Source organism: Oryctolagus cuniculus, chromosome 6 (genome assembly GCF_964237555.1).
Source record: "Oryctolagus cuniculus chromosome 6, mOryCun1.1, whole genome shotgun sequence".
NCBI classification, from domain to species: domain Eukaryota; kingdom Metazoa; phylum Chordata; class Mammalia; order Lagomorpha; family Leporidae; genus Oryctolagus; species Oryctolagus cuniculus.
This window is the reverse complement of record NC_091437.1, coordinates 92,211,606-92,234,873: the sequence shown is the minus strand read 5'-3', so window position 1 is coordinate 92,234,873 and position 23,268 is coordinate 92,211,606. Positions and strand designations below refer to the sequence as shown.

At 40.6% G+C, this 23,268-nt stretch overlaps 1 protein-coding gene and 1 pseudogene across 7 annotated transcripts in view; both read left to right on the top strand.

The window, feature by feature from the left end:
• Nucleotides 1–5,727, top strand: part of MYBL1 (MYB proto-oncogene like 1) — a 46,333-nt gene extending 40,606 nt beyond the window's left edge. For 2 of the 7 annotated variants that reach the window (XM_051844528.2, XM_051844527.2), the window contains exons 13-17: nt 392–508; nt 596–700; nt 1,090–1,269; nt 3,089–3,213; nt 4,427–5,727. In XM_051844528.2, the coding sequence (XP_051700488.1) occupies nt 392–508; nt 596–700; nt 1,090–1,269; nt 3,089–3,213; nt 4,427–4,487 (588 nt within the window). In that variant the 3' untranslated portion in view covers nt 4,488–5,727. The other 5 variants (XM_008255590.4, XM_051844529.2, XM_008255591.4 and 2 more) reach the window with 5 other exon arrangements.
• Nucleotides 5,728–6,022: 295 nt separating this feature from the next.
• On the top strand, nt 6,023–8,258 carry LOC127490720 (small ribosomal subunit protein mS37 pseudogene; annotated as a pseudogene).
• The last annotated feature ends 15,010 nt before the right edge of the window (nt 8,259–23,268 follow it).

Genomic DNA, 23,268 nt, shown 5'->3' with positions numbered 1-23,268 from the left:
CACTATGTAATAACCAATTGAAATAAAATAATGAGAGCTAGTGTGTTGTCAATTTGTTCCACATTTCCTATTTTTCCTGTTTTTATATTAAATATTTAGAAAATAATCTTTAATTCTGAAGATCCTGATTGAAGCAAGGGGCTACAATAGCCTCCTCAAAGGAAGATTTTTGTTTTATAGCCTAGAATAAAGAAGTTGTCATACTTCATTCTGTGCTTGAGAATGTACAATATTATTTCTGCCTTAAAACTCATTAGTTAGTAATTAGCTATAAAGACTAGGAGAAAATTATGCCAATAATGGAAAAGTATAAAAGATGGGTTTTCTATATGTAGGGAGAAAAAGGAATTGCTAGAAACGACTTTTTAAAATCCTTTTAAAAACAATTTAGTCCCAGCCGCTTGCCTTCTTGGAAGAAGATATTCGGGAAGTTTTAAAGGAAGAAACTGGAACAGACATATTCATCAAAGAGGAAGATGAACCTCCTTACAAAAGCTGCAAACAAGAGGTAATCTTTTAATATTATTGTTAACAAAAGCCCTACTGTGTCCAAGTGACTTTGCCATAATGCTTCTATGTAAATGGTTCATTCCAGCATACTGCTTCTGTGAAGAAAGTCAGAAAATCCTTAGTCTTAGATAATTGGGAAAAAGAAGAACCAGGCACTCAGCTATTGACTGAAGATGTTTCAGACATGCAGGTTTGTAAAGAATTATATTTTTAAGTTGTCACTTTAAGTCTTAGTGATTCTTGTGTCATGGGAGTTTTCTTTGGTATTTTGCATAATTCAGAGAAAAGCTATAAATTGTAGAGAACATTTACTTTTTTTTTACATTTGTTTTGAGAGGAGTTAGTTTTCTTATGTATGATGTCAGAAAATGGTAGTTCTCAACACTTTAAATTTCAGTATTTATCTTTGTTTCATTCTCAAAATATTTAATTCTATTATATTACTAGAGATTTCATAGGAGCCACATGCTTTCTTGGAGGGAAATGAACAGACCTTCCATTACTACTTATCAGTAGTCCCTCTATTTTGTTCCATTTTTGAATTAGTTATTTTATTTTCCTCTTTGTTTTTTCTCTTAGTCAGAAAATATATTTTCAACATCTTTATTAATGATACCATTATTGGAAATACATGACAATAGGTGCAACTTGACTCCTGAAAAACAAGATACAAATTCAACCAACAAAACATATACACTTAATAAAAAGAAACCAAACCCTAACACTTCCAAAGTTGTCAAATTGGAAAAGAATCTTCAGGTATGGATTTATAAATTTCTTTAGTGATTTTTGTTGTTTATTCAGTGATCACTTTGGACTTACTGATCACAAATTATACTTTTTTCTTTTAAATTCATTGGCTATAACAGTAACATTCACCATTGTTTTGTCACTCAAAGTAGATTTGGGATTGAGAGATTCATTGAGGGCACATATAAACTGAACATTTGGAGTTATAGTCAGACTCTTCTGGTAATTTCTTAAGCATAGTTTCTTTTATTTATTTGAAAGGTAGACAGAGATGACAGAGAGATCTCCTGTCCATTGATTCATTCCACAAATGTTGGCTGGGGCTGGTCCAGGCCAAAGCCAGTAGCCCAGAACTCAAATCTGGGTCTCCTGTATGGGTGACAGGGACCCAAGTCCTTGATCCATCACCTGCTGCTCCCAATGGTACACATTAGTAGGAAGCTAGAAGCAGGAGTGGAGCTAGGACTTGAACCCAGGCACTCAGATATGGGATGTGGGTGTCTCAAGCAGCATCTTAACTACTGCACCAAATGTCTGCCCCACTATTTCTCTTTTAAATGAAAGATAAATAAGTCTACTTCTGGCATCTCTTCTCCTATAACAGACCTAATGAGGACAAGTGGTTGGAAGGAGTTTCAGCATAATTTTGTTAGAGTAAGAATTTCTAGTAAGCTTTTTGGGTCAGAAATTGTAAAACAAAATCCTCTTCTCTGTTGCTTTGTAACCAGTATTTAGCTGCAAATGAGGGCTGGAAAAGTTGTTATGGCATTACCCTTAGTTCACACCAGAGAATTTCAGAGCTCGTTGAAGAGGAAGGTTTCTTCTTTACCGTAACTACAATGATTACAGCCCCAGAATTCCTGACATTTAAACATCCTTGAAAATGTCTTTGACAATCAGTTATCTGGATTGAGCCCCTGCTTTCAAAGAGCCGTGTGACACATTTTTTAAAATATCTTTAAAATTATTTGAGTTTCCAGTATTAATTGACAGAGAACTTTTTGGGAAAATTTATTATATAAAGATCATACCTTTAATATAGTGATCATACAGTAAAGGAAGAAAACAAGTACATAAAGTTGGCTTTATGTGATGAATATATTTCCTAATTTGTGAGCACATGAAGTGTTCATTCTTGGTTCATTTTTTGACATTACAACTTGTAAAAATATTTTGCAAAATTTTGAAGAAATAAAAACATTTTTCTTCATGTGAAGTAAGACTTATTTTATTTGTGGGAACTTGGAAATAAAACTTTTAAACTGCCTCGATAGGCCTGTAAGCTACATACTGACTTTCAAAAAGTTAATTGTAGGGGTGCATTTGGCACAATAGTTAAGATTCCACTTAATACACCCGCATGCCTTATCAAAGTGACTTGGTTTTAGTCCCACCCCTACTTCTGATTCCAGTTTCCTGCTAGTATGTACCTTGGGAGGCAGCAGATGATGGCTCAAGACTTGGGTCCCTGACACTCACCTGGAGACCCAGATTGAGCTCTAAGTTCTTGGCTTCAGCCTGGCACAGGTCAGGCTGTTGCAGGGATTTGGGGAGTGAATTAGCAGATGGAAGAACTGTATCTCTGTCTTTGTCTCTCTGTCTCTCTCCCTTTGAAATAAAATGGGAAAAAATCATAAATACTTTACTATGTATTTTAAAAATATAACATCATTGTTTAAAAAGAAACACAATACCATTATCAAAACATTAGAAATAATTACTTATAAAATACCAAATCAATTAAATTAACTCTAAAAAATCTAATCATGAAGTAATATGGGCAGTTATTTTAATAATTTTCACATCACTGTTAATATTTCCTTCCTAGTCAAATTGTGAATGGGAAACAGTGGTTTATGGGAAGACGGAAGACCAACTTATCATGACTGAACAAGCAAGAAGATACCTGAGTACTTATACAACTACCAGCAGCACTTCGCGAGCTCTAATACTGTAATTGTTATTGAAACTGAAAAAAATGCCCCCTCCCTTACTATATTCTATACTAAATTAGGTTGCAATGAAATTTTTATCAATTATTTTTAAAGTTTTAATAGAGCCCTAAAATGGTTTGCATCTTTTTTTCATATTGGGCAGGCAAAAGGCTAATGTGCCATTTAAGTAAGGGATAGGTAATTTTATTGTTTATTTTTTAAAAGGCGAGATTTTTAAAAATTGTTTTTAAAGAACAAGATGGGAAAATAATAAATGTTCATGGTTATTTGAAAAGTAAATTTTCACATATTTTCTTCACAAGATATATGTTGCTACTCTTGATGCTGCAGTTTTGTTATAGATAGATATAAGTATATATGATCTTTGAAATTAGTCTATGGATGGGAAGCACACAAAGTTTTATGAAGTACTTTTGCCTATGTGCTGATTTACTTATGCTACCATTTACAAAGAAACACAGTGGGAAGGAATTCAAAGGATGGAAAGTTGCACTACTAATTTTTGATATTTTTCAGAAACAATATAATTAACTACAGTATTAAATGTATTTATTTGAACATAGTACTAAAACAACAAGCATTGAAAAAGGGTTTTTTTTCCTTTATTAGTAAAGAGTCAGTATTTTCTTCATGAATCTCAGAAGAGCTGAGAGTTTTGTTGAATGTATTGTACAGTAGGTAGGAGCAGGAAAACTTTGTAAATTGGAAAAAAGTCTGTTTTTATAATTTATTTTCATTTTCAAAGCTTAATGTAGATATTTATATGTATACAGGGTATCTAGAAGCCAATGTTGTTTCCTGTTATTACAGCTAACATGGTGAAGAACAGTTTTGACTTTTAAGTATGAAACAGTAATAAGTTATAGCTGCAAAGAATACAATATCTATACTGTATGTCACATCTACCTAAATATTGCACTATGCCCTTTAAATCATGTTGGTTATAAAGTAGTTCTAAAAATGTACTAAATAATAACTTAATATTTTCTTTTTAAATTATATTGGGGGGGTCACTTAAATTAATCTGGTGATTTGTATATGTGTTTGAAATTTTTGCATTTTGTTTAAAAATAATATGGTACCTTGGTCCCTAAAAACAGTCTGCACTTAGAAATTTATTATATTTACTCAATATTTCAGAAGTAGAGAACATTATCTTTTATTTATAAAAATATTTTGTCCTTTTATAAATGTTTTGTGTTTCTCTACAGGTTACAACAGTTGCTTCAGTTGCCTGTTTTAGGTGTTTGCACTTATTTTATTTCTTCTTGAAAGAATGTCTTTATTTGCTTTTGTGGTAGAGATTTTATGTAATTTTTTGAGACATATAATGGTGTGCTGTCAACTTAAACACTGACAGGTAAATAGAATTGTACACTGTAGTTTGAATTATTTATAATTGACGCACTCTCTCCCTCTCCACTCCTGAAGTATGCTGCTATAGAAGATAGCAGAATCGGCTTGCTGCTATGAGAGAAGGAAAGAGCGACCACCACTTGCACTGTGTGAAAAGATAAAAAGCAAATGATGGCGAGTTCTCAAGTTAACTGAGTGGAGTCAACCATTACCAGACAAATTCTTACAGACACCAAAATACTACTATGTCTTAAAACAAACAAACAAAACAAAAACAAAACAACTCCGTCTTTTCTGATCTATTTTTGTGTTAAATGAAATGGAAATAGTAAGCATTCTGATGGCTTGCCTAGCTCTTCAACAGTAGACCTAAAAGGGTTTTAAGGTATATAAAAACAGTTTTTGCATATTATATGTAGTGAAAAGTGAAGAAAATATAAGGTACTAAGATTATGCCTTGTTGATAACAGATAAACCCAATTTGAATCTTCTTAGCATGTTTGTTAAGTATGTTGATTGCTTTATAATTAATGAACTTCTCACAAAAATTTCACTTTGTAAAACCAATGATTGTAGCAAATCGAACTGGATCAATTCAGTTACCTTGAACTAAAAGCACATAATTGTTGTTGTTTTGTTTTGTTTTTTAATGTGGCCCTTAGCTGGTTTGGATGTACATAGTTGCCACCAAAGTATAATGTCTTAGAAGAGCTATATTTTTTAAAGCATAATTTTTCTTCAGCATTAAATTATCCCAAATGGCATTATATTATAGATAAGCCTATACTTATTGAATATAGTACATATTTGGGTTGGTATTGGTTGAAGCCTCCAGTTAGCTGCTTTGTTGCTTTTTTAAGATTTTTAATCTTAAATATGTCAGGCATCTCAAGTCACCTTTTTTACTGTTGTGTTCATTTCAATTTCTTTCAATATGTTATAAAGATGCCAGATATACATGTAGCAGCCATACTTGCATGGAAACTGACTACACATATATAATACTGCGTTTTGTTGTAAGGTTTTCACATTAATACAACAATTACCCTGACTAAATTGAGTTTTTTGATGTATGGAGAAACTTTCCATTATATGAGAATCTTGCATACAATATTGACATATATTAACATCCAAAATAAAGCATCTGTGTACAAGCTGACTTGGCATTGCTCATTGCGCTTTGATTTTGTGTTTTATAGAATTAATTAAACCCTTGAGGATTGAGTCCCATATTCTTTTCTTAAGCCTTTTTTCTCACCTCGAATTCCCTTTATAGGAGATTTTGTCTGTTAACACAATGTGACCTCGTCATTGAACCTCATTTGGAGCCATATTTTCTTTTTCTTTTCTTTAAAACTTTTATTTAATGAATATAAATTTCCAAAGTATGGCTTATGGATTACAATGACTTCCCCCACATAACGTCCCTCCCACCCGCAACCCTCCCCTTTCCCACTCCCTCTCCCCTTCCATTCACATCGATTCATTTTCGATTCTCTTAATATACTGAAGATCAGCTTAGTATACATTAAGTAAAGATTTCAACAGTTTGCTCCCACACAGAAACATAAAGTGAAAAATAATAGATGATTTTTTAAATGATGATGAAATCAGATCAGACCTATTGTCATGTTTAATCCCAGTGAGATTAAGTTGGGAGAGTCAAGTTGGGAATTGATTTCTTTCTTTTTTTTTTTTTTTTTCAGAAGATCAGTTTAGTATACATTAAGTAAAGCTTTCAACAGTTTGCACCCCCATAGAAACACAAAGTGAAATATACTGTTTGAGTACTCGTTATAGCATTAAATCTCAATGTACAGCACATTAAGGACAGAGATCCTACATGAGGAGTAAGTGCACAGTGACTCCTGTTGTTGACTTTACAAATTGACACTCCTGTTTATGGCATCAGTAATCTCCCTATGCTCCAGTCATGAGATTCCAAGGCTATGGAAGCCTTTTGGGTTCTCCGACTCCTATCTTGCTTAGACAAGGTCATAGTCAAAGTGGAGGTTCTTTCCTCCCTTTTAGAAAGGTACCTCCTCCTTTGAAGACCTGTTCTTTCCACTGGGATCTCACTCTCAGAGATCTTTCATTTAGGTTTTTTGTTTTGTTTTGTTTTGTTTTTGCCAGAGTGTCTTGGCTTTCCATGCCTGAAATACTCTCATGGGCTTTTCAGCCAGATCCGAATACCTTTAGGGCTGATTCTGAGGCCAGAGTGCTGTTTAGGACATCTGCCATTCTATGAGTCTGCTGAGTATCTCGCTTCCCATGTTGGATCACTCTCCCCTTTATTTATTCTATCGGTTAGTATTAGCAGGTACTAGACTTGTTTATGTGCTCCCTTTGACTCAGTCCTTTCATTATGATCAATTGTGAACTGAAATTGATCACTTGGACTAGTGAGATGGCATTGGTACATGCCACCTTGATGGGATTGAATTGGAGTTCCCTGGTATGTTTCTAACTCTACCATTTGGGGCAAGTCAGCTTGAGCATGTCCCGAATTGTACATCTCTTCCCTCTCTTATTCCCACTCTTATGTTTAACAGCGGAGCCATATTTTCAACTGCTCTTTAGATGCTTCCATATGATTCATGTCTAAAGCAGATTCCTTTATTCCAGCTTGAATCTGTCCTTCCTTTGTTCTGTCATTGAATGATATAATGATATCACCCATTGAGAACCTCCCTCCCCTCCTACACTGAAATCTGTAAAATTTCAGCCTGCGTAAGTCTGCTGTTCTAATTATCTTCCTTCATCTCTTTGTTGGATCATTGCTGTGACCTCCATCCTACAGAAATATCCAGAAGCTGCAGTGGCATCAGGGTGTCATCTGGGAAGGCCACCTGGTCACTCTGTCAGGTCTCTGCAGTTTGACATTACCTCCATGAATTCATCATCATCCAGATTCTACCCTTAGCCTTCTAGGCTCAGAAATCTATTGAAATTAACTCACTGGAAGTGAGTTTACCACTCAGTGGAAGGCTTGTCAAGTTTATAAGACTGTTGCATGAAACTGGAATGCCAATTCATTAATGAATAGTGTGAAGTAAAACTACTTAGAGGACTAGGCATGTTATCTTCCTTAATGTAAGAAGAAAGGAACAAATATAAAAAACAGATCTGGGAGAGCAATGGCAATGCCCTGTCTTCAGGGCAGCCTGACCCGGCTCAGGAGCCCGCGGAGACCTATACTGCAGCCCAACAAATCCCCCTCATTCTAGCTAAGCGAACTGGGCGGTGCCAGGAGAAGGGCAAGGTGACCTGTGTCATGGGATGTCAGTGATGATGGCTTGCTGGAAGCGGAATGAATTCTGCGATGGATTGCACAGAAAAGAGATCCAAGATTTCTTCAGTTGTGCTTCAAGGGCTCAGGAAGCCCAGAAGATGAAATCACCCAGGAAACTTTGGGAGAGTCTGGGTGTCTACCCTCCAAGAAACTGAATAAATTGTTAGAGGTTTCCTAACAAACATTACATCAGTTGAAAATAGAGAAGCATTTCCAGTGACTGGAATATAGCTTCTGAAGGCTGCATGGAGGTGTTTCAGAGACATCTGTGAGAGGGCATGTGCTCCCTTTGAAGGATGCATGAGGCAAAACACTTTTTTTATTCTTTGCCATCATGATCTGGGTGGAAGTTATGCTTTATCTTGAAATAAAATCCTTTGAAGAGAGAAAATAAACCAGATCTGATCATTTCTCCCCTATTCAAAAAGCTCCCATGAATAATAATTCTCTTTGTTCTTTACTCTTCTTCTGGATCTGGTCATCCTTTCTGTACTTTGTCAATCATGTTGGTCACCTGGATCTCCCAAAACGCGAATGTACATCTTTTATTTCTGATACTGGGTTTGTGAAATTCTCTCTGGGTGACTGCTCTTTTTTGTCTCCCTAGACTCCTAAAAATCTTAGCCTTCAAGGCACTGGTCTGTGAATCATTTCCTATCCTAGTGCTTCCATAAAACCTTCATAGTAAACTTTACATTTCTGAAGAGTAGCAATTGCTATTTATAACACTTTCATTTCTGTATCTAGCATGTTACTTACAAAAAATCTCAATGTTGAATTTTTAAAAGTAGTCATGATGACTATTGGAATATTAACTGAGCTTACATAAGTGTGAAATTACATAGTGTGAAACTAGTTTTATAGCAAAGAAATTATTACTTTATTAAAAATCATATACTCATTTTATAACCAAGTAATTTCCTGCTTTATTTATCCAGTTATAGAGTGACAGGCCTGCCAGCCAATCAGATCTTTAGTGTCTAATGTTAAACATGATAATTGTCAAAGATGTACTTCCTGATGTGCTCTGAAAAGTGAAATTTTATTACACTTAAATTGTAAAGGATAAATGGAATCAAGTGAAATTCCCCCCCCTCCCTTTTTTAAAGATTTATTTTATTTATTTGAAAGAGTTACAGAGAGAGGTAGAGACAGAGAGGTCTTCCATCTGCTGGTTCACTCCCAAGATGGCCTCAACGGCTGGAGCTGAGCTGATACAAAGCCAGGAGCCAGGAACTTCTTCCAGGTCTCCCATGTGGGTGCAGGGACCCAAGGACTTGGGCCATTTTCCACTGCTTTCCCAGGCCATAGCAGAGAGTTGGATCGGAAGAGGAGCAGCTGGGACTAGAACTGGTGCCCATAAGGGATGCCGGCACTTCAGGCCAGGGCTTTAACCCACTGCACCCCAGCGCTGGCCCCATCCCCTATCTTTTTAAAAATAAGTTCAAATATAGTCAATATTATGTCAAATATAACTAGAAAACCAAGAAAAAGTACACTTGGAAAAGAATTATTTGTGGCTGATGTGCTAGGAAGAGTGTTTTGAAAAGTTTTTAGCATCTTGGCATAAGTACGTTAAAAGCTGTTGAATCTGAGCAAACTTCATTTTAAAAGTAGCTAAGTGTACTTTTCTTGTTTCTGAAGTTCTCAGACTGGGCATGCTAATTCAGTTTCCAAGTACAGAATGTGCTAGGTTTGAATGGATTTTCCTGGCCAGCACAGGAAAAGGAGGGAGATTCACTTTGCTCACTTTTCACTACTATAATATTGCCAGCAATAGCTCAAAGGTTTGAAGAGAATCTGACACAGGCCCTAATCGTTAGCATGTCTTTACTCAGCTTAACTGAATGCTTTCTATGCCCTGTGCCAGGTACTGGGGGAGCTATTGCAGAGAGTCTTTGAACTTTCCCTTAAGGAAGTGATATTCTAGAAAGGAAAATAAATAAATATTTAATCTTTCTTCTCTTTTTGGCTGAAAGTGAGATGGACAAAGCAGCCAAGTTCCCTGGTATGTGTATGGATGCTCATTTGTGAGTAGAGGAATATTTGAACTCTGCCTAGATAGTGTGACAATTTTTCTCCTCTTGTATGCACAATTGATTGGGTTAGGTGCTTCAGTGGATTCTTGTACCACCTGGAATGTTCATGGGCTAAAAGTTTTGAGCAGCTGTAGCCATTTGCCAGCTACTGTGATAAACTATGTATATGCACCATCTCATTTAATCCTCACAAGCAATCCTATGGGATAAATGCTGTTATAGTTCACTGAAAATTTTTTTTTATTTTAGAGAGACTTGAGCACTCCCATCTGGGTCACTCCCCAAATGCCCACACAGCCACTGCTAGAGCCAGAAGCTGGAAAGCAACCAAGGTCTACCACATGGGTGGCAGGGACCCAATTACTTGAGCCATACTGCTGCCTCGAGGTGTGCATTGGCTGGAAGCTGGAGTCAGGCTGGAGCCAGGAATCCAACTCTAGCACTCTGACGTGGGACACAGACTTCTTAACTATTTGACTGAATACCTGCTCCTATAATCTACTTTCATGGAAATGGAAACAGGCTTAAGGTCTTGACTGAACTCACACAGTAAAATGCCAAACCTAGAATTCATTCGTCTTGACTTTGGGTTGATTCTTTAAAAATATGGCACAAATGTGATTCGATGTACAAGAAAGTACAAAAACAGGCAAAGGTAATGTACACTGTTAGGAGGCAAGGATAGTGATTACCCTGTATGGAGGGTTGTTGAAAAGAACACGAGGTGGTTTCTAGGGTACTGTATTGTTCCATTTTTATTCTAGGGACTGATTTCATGGATGTGTTCACAGTTTGTGAAAATTCAAGTTTTACTTGTAAGAGTCTACAAAGCCAGCACTCAGAAATTCTTGCCATTATTTTCCAATGTATGCTGGGCCCATTTCTCCTAGGAAAATAGATTATGCTAAACTTCTACATGAAATAAGTGTTTCTAGAATTACATGTACATGAAAAGTATCACTTTTTTTATATATTAACCTTACTCCTGCATGAACCCTTTACTCAAGCCAGAGTGAATGGACACTGTTCCCCACGTGAATCTTACAACTGCCCGTCGCTGACCATTTGTTCAGCCTCTTCCCTCCATGTTGAAGATTTAGGTTTTCATTCTCACCACCACTGAAATATCCGTGCTCATCAAATCATTTGTCATCAAATATTCATCCATCCAGTGTGAGTCACTAGTTATTTTTTACCTTATCAATTGCATTTCTGTATCATACAAAGTGTTGCTTATTTAGAGCTGTTCTCTTAGTCAATATTTACTCAATTAGCTCATTCAATTAACATACATTCTTCCTTCCCAAGGTCCCTGTTCACTCAGAGCTAGTACGCTAGAAAAGCATTCTCCAGCTTATTGAACACATTTGCTTTTTGCTCAGCTAATTATGAATACAAATAATGTCTGATTTAAGTTTGGTAATATATTTTATTTATCCCAATATATCCAAGATACTGTAATTTCAATACATGGTAATATACAACATTTTTTTTTATTTGACAGAGTTATAGACAGTAAGATAGACAGAGAGAAAGGTCTTACTTCCATTTGTTCACCCCCTCAAATGACTGCTATGGCTGGAACTGTGTCTATGCGAAGCCAGGAGCCAGGTGTTTCTTCCTGGTCTCCCACGCAGGTGCAGGGGCCCAAGAACTTGGGCCATCCTCCACTGCCTTCCCGGGCCACAGCAGAGAGCTGGACTGGAAGAGGAGCAACCCAGACTAGAACCGGTACCCATATGGGATGCCAGTGCCACAGGCGGAGGATTAACCAAGTGAGCCACAGCGCCGGCCCCAATATACAGCATTATTAATGAAGTATTTTGCTTATTTTTTTTTATTATCTTTGAAATCTAATGTGCATTTTTCATTTAGGACACATGGTCACTCAGACTAGTCACATTAAGAGCTCGATAGCTCCATGAAGCAAGTGGCAGCTATACTGGGCACTGAAGTTCTAAATCACAGAGAAAATGTGTAACTCAGGAGAAACACTGTTCATCTCAGGCCACTTCGTCTTCCTCTGTCCCTCTCCCTTTTCTTCCTTCTCACCCTCCCTCAGTCTTTCGGAGCTGGAGTTTAATCTCAGTGCTCTGTATGGATTGTGAGACTTGTCTAAGTCATTAGCTTCAGTTTCTTCATTAGAAAAATAGGTATCTACCACATGTTTAAGCTCCTTACTGCTTCTCTCAGTGGATTGTGAGCTCCTTGCTGGCAGGAGTTTTCCTTGTCACCACTCTATGTTCAGCATTTACCACCTGGAGCTACACAAAACATCAAGGATGCAACGGTGAGCCAAAACAAGCACCTTGCTGGTGCGCGTCAGTTTTAGGAGGGGAGATAGGTATAAATCCAAGTGCTCTGATGGAAAGATACGTGATCCCATGAGAGGCTGTGGTAAAGCAAACAGATGTGCTTCCTTTAGAGAAAGTTGTATTGGAGGTGAGTTGGCACCAATGGTCAAGCATGATGTAATTAGGCAAAGAGGGTTGGGAAGCAGCAGGTCAACGTTCTATGGAGACAACCAACTTTCCATATTCAGAGACCCTAAGGCCAGGGTGACTGAAGAGAGATTGGTGGGGGAGGCAACGGTGCAGAGGAGGCTCCTGAAGCAGAGGGGTCGGTCATGTCTGGCAGCCTTGGAATTCCCCAGGCAGCAGACTCTGATATGGAAAATAGCAGAACACACACTGGGGAGTACTCTGGTGACCAGCACTTGAAGAGAGGACGAAGCAGGATTGGCGGAAGGAGAAGCTGGGTTGCTCTGCAGTCTCAGCGAAGGCCTCAGCCACTCCCTGGGGAGCTCTGAAACATCATGGCCCTTGGAGTTGTCCCATGGAGGTGGTGGATGAGGGAAGGATGAGAGCCGGCCTTTGTCGCCCTGGATCTATCATGACAAGTGGCTGCCCAGGAAAGGGGCCTATCCTTGGATGAGGACACTCCTTGCAGAGCCAGTTCCTTAACTTCAGTGTGTTCATGCAATAAGGGGCACAACCATCTGATGAGAGAAAAAGAAACTGATGGTTTTAAAGAGCCCTTGAGATGAATGAGGAAGGAATTGATCAGGGAAACACAGTGGAGCTATGTTTCATTCTTTTTAGGTTGGCAAGCATGTGTTTATGCCCTCTGCCCGAATGGTTTCTTGGTAACTCAGTCCCCTCCTGCCCCCTCAGCTGGGTGCACAACCACAGGCCGAGATCCTGCACGAATGCACAATGACACATGTCTGCCCTGCCCTTGGCATCCTCCAGCAGGGCAATACTGCTCTTGATGTGGTGGCAGAGAAAGAAGGGGGCATGTCCACTTGCCAAATGGAAGCAACAGAGGGTGGAGGATATGGGAGCATGGAATATTATCAAGAATGACAAGAATGGAGGCCAGAGAAGAAGGAAAGAAATCCTCAACTGGAAGTCACCTTGCTTCTTCTGGATTTCTACTATGCTTTCTCTCTCATCTGTGGTTGTCATTACCCCCATTCCTTGTTGCAGCTCCAAGTACTCATTTGTGCCTTGGAGATTCCTGTAGATCTATAGCTTTAACAAAGAATTCCGATCCACTGGGCCCACAATAAATGTTTTCTAAATACTCTGGAATGTTGCCTTCTGTTTTTACTTTGACACATTTATGTTGACTTTATTTATAGCTTTGCCAAGTATTCCTTAGGGGAGGAAGAAGGCAGTCTGGATCCATAGCCTAGGTGCCTTATTTATTTGTTCACATAACAACTATCGGTGTATCCTGCCATAATCTGGTATGGAAAATCAGATGTGGTTCAAATCTCCATCACAGGATATAATGTTTGGTGGGGAAAGATACATGGAATAAACAACCACCCTAATTAACATACAACTATCAATCATAAGGATTCTGAACAAAAGGAGTACGATATTCACGGACCACCATAACGAAGGAAGGCAGAGAAGATTTCTGTGTTAGCAGCATCCCCAACTGGAAAGAGATTGAGAGGGAGAAAGAAAGGTAAGACTCAGAGAGAACCAAGTTATAGTTACTTGTTGGTTGGAATTTACTCTCAAGGTTGTACACAGAACACACCTTCAGTCTGTGTATGCCCTCAGCACCTACAGAACAGTGCCATCTAAGATCAGAGACGACAGCTGCAGGAGGGACAGGTGCACAGCTGAACACAGCTTCTTTCAAAGTTTCAAGGAGCACAAGAATGGTGCGCCATGTGGAGGAGTGGTGGAAGATGGAAAGTCTGCTCTTAGGATAGGCCCTTGACTCCTTGATTCTCAACTGAGAATTCTAAACTGTGGAGACTTCTGGCAGAAGCTTCCTCGACAAACTATGGCTAAACTGGATCTAGAAAAATCATTCCCAGCATACGCATTTAAGGCCATTATTTTAATTGTCAACATATCTTACCATGATGTCATACAGGGCTCTAGAGTTTAGTAAAATAGTACCAGGAATAACTCCAGTTACTGAGTAAATTCTTTAAAAGCAGTGTGGTAAAGAGCCTGTTGTTAGAGCTCATCTATGGATTTTCCTTAACAATTTTCACTTCTAAATTAGTTGAGTTATTGTCATCCACCTGGCTGTGGCCCAGCATTCTATCATTTCTGTTCAAGGAATATCAATCAGTTCATTTTATGCAAGCCACTGTACTCTGTTATTTCAGATCACAGAAATTTGAAGTAGAAAGGTGTCAGACATCTTTCTGTAAAACGAGAGAGTATTGCATCCATCACACTCTGCTGTGTTAGTTTTCTACTGCTGTCATAACAAATGACAATAAATTTAAGGCTCAATGTAACACAAGTGGGAGCCGGCACTGTGGCATAGCAGGCTAAGCTTCCTCCTGCCACACCAGCATCCCATATGGGTGCTGGTTTGTGTCTCAGCTGCTCCTCTTCCAATGCAGCTCTCTGTTTCTGTCCTGGGAGACCTGGAAGAAGCCTCTGGCTCCTGGCTTCTCCCAGCTCCAGCCGTTGTGGCCATCTGAGGAGTGAATCAGTGGGTGGAAGATTTTTCTCTCTCTGTCTCTACCTCTCTCTCTGTAAATTACCTTACAAATAAATAAATCTCAAAAAATTATTTATTTTATTTGAAAGAGGCAGATAGACAGACAAAAAGATAGAAATCTTCTATCTGCTGGTTCACTCTCCAAATATCTGCATCATCTGGGGCTAGGCCTTGCTGAGTCAGGGCCCAGAAGTTCATTCAGGTCTTCCACATAGGTGACAGGGACCCAAGTACTTGAACCATCAACCTGCTGTCTCACAGGGTTCACATTAGCAGAAAGCTAGAATTGGAAGTGGGGCCAGGAATCTAACCAAAGCACTCCTATATGGGATGTGATTCTCAATTGGTGGCTTAAATACAACACCAAATGCCCATTCCTACTTTTATAAATTGGATTTAAATTTTGTGGTCAATTCCAGCTATTACAAGATACAGTTACTAGGCTGGCGCTGCAGCTCAATAGGCTAATCCTCTGCCTGCGGCGCTGGCACCCCGAGTTCTAGTCCCGGTCTGGGCACTGGATTCTGTCCCGGTTGCTCCTCTTCCAGGCCAGCTCTCTGCCGTGGCCCGGGAGTGCAGTGGAGGATGGCCCATGGGAGACCAGGAGAAGCACCTGGCTCCTGGCTTCGGATCAGCACAGTGCGCCGGCGTCAGCCACAGCAGCCATTGGAGGTTGAACCAACGTTAAAAGGAAGACCTTTCTCTCTCTCTCTCTCACTGTCCACTCTGCCTGTAAAAAAAAAAAAAAAAAAAGATACAGTTACTACTATACATTGACTTTTAGAATTTAAGAAAATTTTCTTTTATATATATGTATACATATATATATTCAACTTTCTCAAAATATTGTAAACGGGTACTCTTTTTTTTATATCTGAAAGAGAAATCTGAAGATTTAATCAGAGAGCTCTTGGAAGTAAAGGCTACCTCTCATCACCCACTCTTTAGCATTAAATTGGTAACTTGCCCCCTCTCTGTATAGGCCAAGACTGTGAATGGCCCACTGTCCTGTCCCCTAGCCCCAGAGCAGCTTATGGGGGAGAGGGGTGGCTGAGCCTCCATTTCAGGTTCTGCTCTCCTCCCCACTCTGCTGCAGTCCTGTGTCCATTCCTTCTACATTATTCTATAAAGCCAGGTAACTCTGCACTGGGGCTGCAGAAACTAATCAAAGAAGCATTTCCTCCACACAGGAGAAAGCCAAGGTCATTATTCGAAGCGGAATGAGACACCTCGGCACCTCTTGCCTGTTGGGATGTGCACACCTTTTCCGAGATTGAATATTATTTTTCAGTACTGGGTAGGATATCAGGTAGGGTGTGGTGGATGGATCTAGGTCATACGCTGGGGAATAAACAGCCGAGGGACAACTTTCAGTGTTCACTTTAAGGCTTTTCCTAGTGTTGGGGGGGGGGGGTCACTGCGGGAGAGGGTGACTTTCCTGGTGAGGAGGCAGTCACAGGAAATGGTTAATAGAAACCTCTATGGGTCGCTTATAAGATAAAAGGCCTTTGACAGGGTCCCAGGGGGGTGTGAAGGAAAGCATTTATGTGTTCTCTAAGCAGTGATTTGTAAAAGCCAAACTGGGGAGGGCGGCGAGTGCCTCTTATGTGTTCTCTAAGCAGTGATTTGTAAAAGCCAAACTGGGGAGGGCGGCGAGTGCCTCTGATGACCCGCAGGCCACCAGAGAGGCCAGCCCTGAGCAGTGTGTGCTTCCAGTGGGGCGTGAAACACTCGCAGCTCCAGGCTTTTGTTCCATAAGCAGACCAGCTTGGGCAGGAAATTCATTGCAAATTAGAAACTGCAGAGTTATGAATGGCCCGTCTGCTCAGGCTGGAGCCGTTGAATCGCTCGCGTCCTCTAACCTCTTTTCTAGCTGCCTCAATGCATCTAAAATTAAAAGAAAAAAATCAGATTTTTTAAAGGCATTGTTTGCAGAAGAAATAATCAAGAGGAAGATCTAGATGAAGTCTGCTTCACCCGATTCTTATTTTAGCCCTAAACTGCTAGAGAAAGCTGTATAAAAATGAACTGGTCTGAAACTCTGTGACCTAAGTGAGGAAGGTGTAGATTGTTGAAAAATGACAATAATATGGAATGAAAAAGTAAGTTTATGTTGGCGTGAACAACTTTGAAATCAATGCATATAAGAGACCCTGGGGTGATGCTATGCCGGCATCCCATATGGGCGCTGGTTGAGTCCCAGCTGCTCCACTTCCGATCCAGCTCTCTGCTATGGCTTGGGAAAGCAGTGGAAAATGGTCCAAGTCCTTGGGCCCCTGCACCCAAGTGAGAGACCCAGAGGAAGTTCCTGACTCCTGGCTTCAGATGGGCCCAGTTCTGGCTGTTGCAGCCATTTGGGGACTGAATCAGCAGTTGAAAGACCTCTCTGTCTCTGTCTCTGTCTCTCTCTCTCTCTCTTTCTCTCTCTGCCTCTCTGTAGCTCTGCCTTTCAAATAAATAAATAAATATTTAAAACAAAACACACACAAAAAAAGAGAGAGGCCCTCAAAAAGTTCATGGGAAAAAATTCATGAGAAATAACTATGCATGGATTTTAATTTTTTTTTTGCACCAAAATAAACTTTTCATTCGACATTCCCACTGACTTGTGTGCACAGTTTCATTTACTCTCCTGATCTCCACAGGAGATCAAACTGTGAAGACCAGAGCAGTTATTTGGCCAGCCCAAGATCAGGCTGGCTGAGGTGGATTTATTGTAAAGCAAACGAAGTTTAAACGCCAGGGCCCCAGCTTGCCCTCCGTGTGCGTGCGTGCAAGGAGTCACAGGGTGAGGTATATCAGAGGGAAACCAGATTGCGATCAGAGAGCTTTTCCAGAAGCATTTCTGGTAAATCGCTTGAACAAATCTCAGAAGAACAGATTGAAATTTCCACATCCCCAAAAATGTGTGGTGATTTCCTTTTTCATTCCGAAGTAGTTCTTCCGTCCCTAATTTTGAATTCTTAAAATAGGGCCCCCCAAATTTTTTACAGTTTGAGCCTCATAAAACCTACATCAAGGACTGGCAATGTGGCTCAGTGGGATAAGCCATAAGCATCCCATAGCTGAATGTTAGTTCGAGTCCTGACTGCACCACTTGCAATCCAGCTCCCTGCAAATGGCCTGGGAAATCAGTGAATGATAGCCCAAGTGCCTGGGTCCCTGACACCCACCTGGGAGAACCCAATGGAGTTCTAGGCTCCTGGCTTTGGATTGGCCCAGCCCCAGCTATTGTGGCCATTTAGGGAGTGAACCAGTGGATGCACGCAGTCTCTCTCTCTCGCTTTGTCTCTGTAACTCTGACTTTCAAATAAATCGATAAATCTTTTTAAAAATGAATTTAAAAATCCCCTGCATCATCAGTTTTTGCATGTAGGTGTTAAGTTGCAGAGCTGGGATCTGAATCAGGTCTTCTGATTCCAAGATCAGTTCTATTTTCTTTTTTTAAAGATTTATTTATTTATTTGAAAGTCAGAGTTACACACAGAGAGAAGGAGAGGCAGAGAGAGAGAGAGAGAAGTCTTCCATCCTCTGGTTCACTCCCCATATGGCCACAATGGCCGGAGCTGTGCCAATCTGAAGCCAGGAGCCAGGAACTTCCTCTGAGTCTCCCAGGTGGCTACAAGGGGCCCAAGCATTTGGACCATCTTCCACTGCTTTCCCAGGCCATAGCAGAGAGCTGGATCAGAAGTGGAGCAGCCAGGACTTGAACCGGTGCCCGCATGGAATCCCGGCCCTGCAGGCAGTGGCTTTACCCGTTATGCCACAGTGCCGGCCTGATCTGTCCTATTTTCACACTATGTAGAAACCCAGGAAAGTGCAAATGGGACATCAGGTGAAAAAAATAAAAGCAGGGTATGAAAATTAGAATTGCAATAATGTAAAATATTATATTTGATAAAAGACTGAATACAAACACTTTCAAGCTAAGAGAGTTATATTAGAATTTGCAAATTAATGCTTTTTTTCTTTTCCCCTAAATTTTCTGAAATGCTATATTTCTTTAATAGTGTAAGACAAAACCAGAAATGCAGAATTTCTGGATTTAAAATTTTTACTAGCTTAACACATTATAGTACCAGTTATTCAAGTCTTAAGAGTCAAGGAAGAAAGCTGAATAACCAACAATTTTTAAATTCAAATAAATTCTGGAAAAGAGCTTATTTCCCCTCAAGGCATTGGCACCTGATTTATATTATTTTGGTGGAAGAGTGAGGTAGAGTTTATTTCCAAATACCAATACATTGTATTTATTTTGTAGCAAATCCTTGGACATACATTGTGCTGAAATAGGTTCTTTCTTGTATAGAGTAGAACTAATATGGCTAATCCTCCCTCCACATCTAATTTGTTTATAAAGGAGGTGATGCAATTGGCCAAGGTCTCTGAAAGGTGGCCAGGATCCCCATCCTTAATCTGACACTGGCCTGGGTTGGTGAACTTGACATCTCTGAAGTTCAGTCTCCTCTTTTATAAAATGAGAACAGGCATATGTCTGTCACTGACCTCTGAGTTAGGATGAAACGAGATAATGAATGCATAGGTGTCTGTCAACTACGGGACTGTGTACCAAGGTGAGACCTTTTTGTGGCCAATGACAAGCTACTGCATCAGTACTTTGGGAAAGCCTCACATCCACGAGGAGATGCCCCATTAGCAGAGACCATGAGTGATGGACAGCAGAGGCCAGAATGGTGAGAACAGGAAACCACAGCTTGTCTCACTCGCATGGAGTACAGTACCAGGCATAGACCTGGGGGCTTGAAAAAGCTCAAGAAGAAATGAAGTTAAAATATAAACTTCTTTTAGTGCCCAAAATCTTTTTGAAATCCACTTACAATTTTTTTCATAGCATGCATTTTCCATGACGTTTTTGAAGTAAATATTTGTAGAATAAATGCATACATGAATATATGCAAGAGTGATTGATGAGAGTGCGTTGTGGTGCAGCAGGTGAAGTCATGATTTGGAATGTACACATTCCATATCCAGTGCCTGGGATCAAGGCCTACCCCTGCTTCTGATCCAGCTTCCTGTAATGTGCACCCTGGGAAGCAGTGGATGATGACTCAAGTACGTAGGTTCCTGTCATCCATGTGGGAGATCCAGAAGGCATTCCTGGCCCCTGGCTTTGGCCTGGTCCAATAAGATTTTTTAAAGAAAGAACAATTGAATTTTTGTCAAACTCCAATATTGGGCTCTAACAAGAGTGTGTGATTTTGGTCCATGGAAATGGAGGAATTTTTGAGTTTTAGGCAGGGAGAACAATAAGAGATAAAGGCTAGAGAATGGAAAATAAAGAGCCATACTGAGGGAATGACAAGTGTCTCATTGGCTTGAAGAAACAATATGGTGAAAATGCACATTGGGGCCAGATCTGAAATCTTGGTGACAAGCTGAACTTTTATCCTGAAGGAATTTGAGAGCTTACATTTCCCTGAACGTGACCAAATAATTATTTTTAAAAACTAGAGCTTATGTGTGAATAAAATATGTGTGTGTCTATTACTACCAAAGAGAGGGAAAGTGTGTGCTGGTAGCAGGTGAGACATGGCTCACTAAGTGGGCTGTTCACTTAGTGACTGTTGGTCCCAAGCCATAAGGAAACTAGTGGCTAAAACATATTCGCAATCAATCAGTATTTTTTTTTTAAGATTTATTTATTCATTTGAAAGTCAGAGGGCAGTGCACATGCTGGTGCCTGAGGAGCCGCGGATGCGTTTAACTGATTTGAAGCAGTGAATGGAACAGTTTTACATCTGGTTCAGCATTCGCTTTCCCAAGCAGAAAGTAACTGATGGTATCAAGGGGTTCTTAAATAGTCTGGAGAACAGAGATGCTGTTTGCACCTACATTTGCCACAGTTTCTCGACCGACTGGCAGCTTATTTGCGTGGTTTGGGTCCTTTAATCAGTTTCACTCACTGTCTTTACCATATATATATATATATATATATATATGTATATATATATTTTTTTTTGACAGGCAGAGTGGATAGTGAGAGAGAGAGAGACAGAGAGAAAGGTCTTCCTATTTCCGTTGGTTCACCCTCCAATGGCTGCCATGGCTGGCGCACTGCGGCCGGTGCACCGAGCTGATCCGAAGGCAGGAGCCAGGTGCTTCTCCTGGTCTCCCATGGGGTGCAGGGCCCAAGCACTTGGGCCATCCTCCACTGCACTCCCTGGCCACAGCAGAGAGCTGGTCTGGAAGGGACAGAATCCGGCGCCCTGACCGGGACTAGAACCCGGTGTGCCAGCGCCACTAGGTGGAGGATTAGCCCAGTGAGCCGTGGCGCCCGGCCCTACCATATGTTTTTGCTTTCTAAGATTTATTTTATTTATTTGCAAAAGAGAGAGAGAGAGAGAGAGTAATAGAGAGAGAGAGAGAAAGTGGCAGGGGGGAGAATCTTCTGACTGCTGGTTCATTCCCCCAAATGGCTCCAACAGCTGAGACTGGGCCAGGCTGAAGCCAGGAACCAGGAACTCCATCCTGCTCTTCCACATGGATGGCTGCTTCCCAGGCTCAGAGCAGTGGGACTCAAACTGGCACCCCGCAGTGGGATGCCGGTGTCCCAAGCTGCAGCTTAACCAGCTGTGCCACAAAGCCGGTCCCCACGATGTGATTTTAAAGGTGATTGTGTTCTCAGGCTTGCTGATGGAGAAAGAGTGGCATAGGAAATTATTTCTCTGGGTCATAATACCAGTTAAGAGGTGGGAGGTGAGCAGGATATGAGTGTCTGGGATTCGTTACACCATTGCAATACTATGTTTTACTGCCTGAATTCCAGAATTCAGTTTGGGATTAAAACAAACAGTCCCTTGGGTTGGGTGCTGCTGCCTGGAATGCTGGATTCAGAGAAATATTTTTCTAATTCCACTGTCTCTAAGAAGGACAATTCTGTTTGGCATAAGGATGTGCTCTTATCTGAGGAAAATGGATAGATACAATCTGTTTTTAAGGAAAACAAGTTAATTAACTTACAGAACATTTATTCCCATGTTTTTCCTATTTTTGGGGTGTTCAAACAATAATCCTTTGAAAACAATGAGGATAATCCTTATTTAACAAAATATGCTATATCCTGAACCTTTCACTTCTCCAAACACTCAATATTTTTGAAAGCATGCAGGTCCATGAAATTCACAATTTTGGGGCCGGCATTGTGGTGTAGCAGGTAGAGCTGCTGCCTGTGACACCGGCATCCCATATGGGCGCCAGTGCGAGTCCGCACTGCTCCTCCTTCTCCTCTTATTCTCCTCCTCCTCCTCCTTTTAAATATTCATTTCTTTATTTGAAAGGCAGAGTTACAGAAAGGCAGAGGCAAAGAGAGAGAGAGAAAGAGATCTTCCATCTGCTGGTTCACTCCCCAAATGGCCGCAACGGCAGGAGCTGCGCCAATCTGAAGCCAGGAGCTAGGAGCTTCTTTCAGGTGTCCCACGTGGGTGAAGGGGCTCAAAGACCTGGGCCATCATCTGCTTTCCCCAGGCTGTAATTGAGAGCTGGATAGGAAGTGGAGCAGCCAGGACTCGAGCCAGCGCCCATATGGGATGCCGGCACTGCAGGTGGCGGCCTGCTTGACTGACTATGCCACAGTGCTAGCCCCAATCACTGCTCCACTTCTGATCCAGACCGTTGCTAATGCATCTGAAAAGCAGCAGAAGATGGCTCAAGTACTTGGACCCTGAACCCACCTGGGAGACTAGGAAGAAGCTCCAGGCTCCTGGCTTTGGACCCGCCCAGCCCTGGCTGCTGTGGACATTTGGGGAGTGAATTAGCAGATGGAAGATATTTCTCTCTCTCTTTCTCTCACTCTGTAAAAACTCTGTCTTTCAAGTAAATTAAAAAAAAATAAATTGAACATTTTTTGACAGGAAATTCCATCCCTATAGTTTTTTGCTGGAGGGTTCTAGAAAGATCTCTGAATTTTACTATCCTCCCTGCATTTTCTTGTATTGTTGGTGTTTTGAATATGTTCTGTGGCCAGTGAACTACCCATGAAGCTTGGTGAAGAGTGAGGATTTAGCCCTTGATGCTGTTTTCTTGGCATATTGATATCAGAAACTCTACTTGGAATGGGTGTTTAGTGCAAGAATTAAGAAATCATTTGAGAGCTGGTGCTGTGGCATAGCAGGTAAAGTCACAGCCTGCAGTGCTGGCATCCCATATGGGCGCCGGTTCGAGTCCCGGCTGTTCCACTTCCGATCTAACTCTCTGTTATGGCCTGGGAAAGCAGTAGAAGATGGCCCAAGTCCTTGGGCCCCTGCACCCAGGTGGGAGACCCAGAAGAAGTTCCTAGCTCCTGGCTTTGGATTGGTGCAGCTCCAGCCGTGTGGCCATCTAGAGAGTGAACCAGCAGATGGAAGACTTCTCTCTCTCTCTCTCT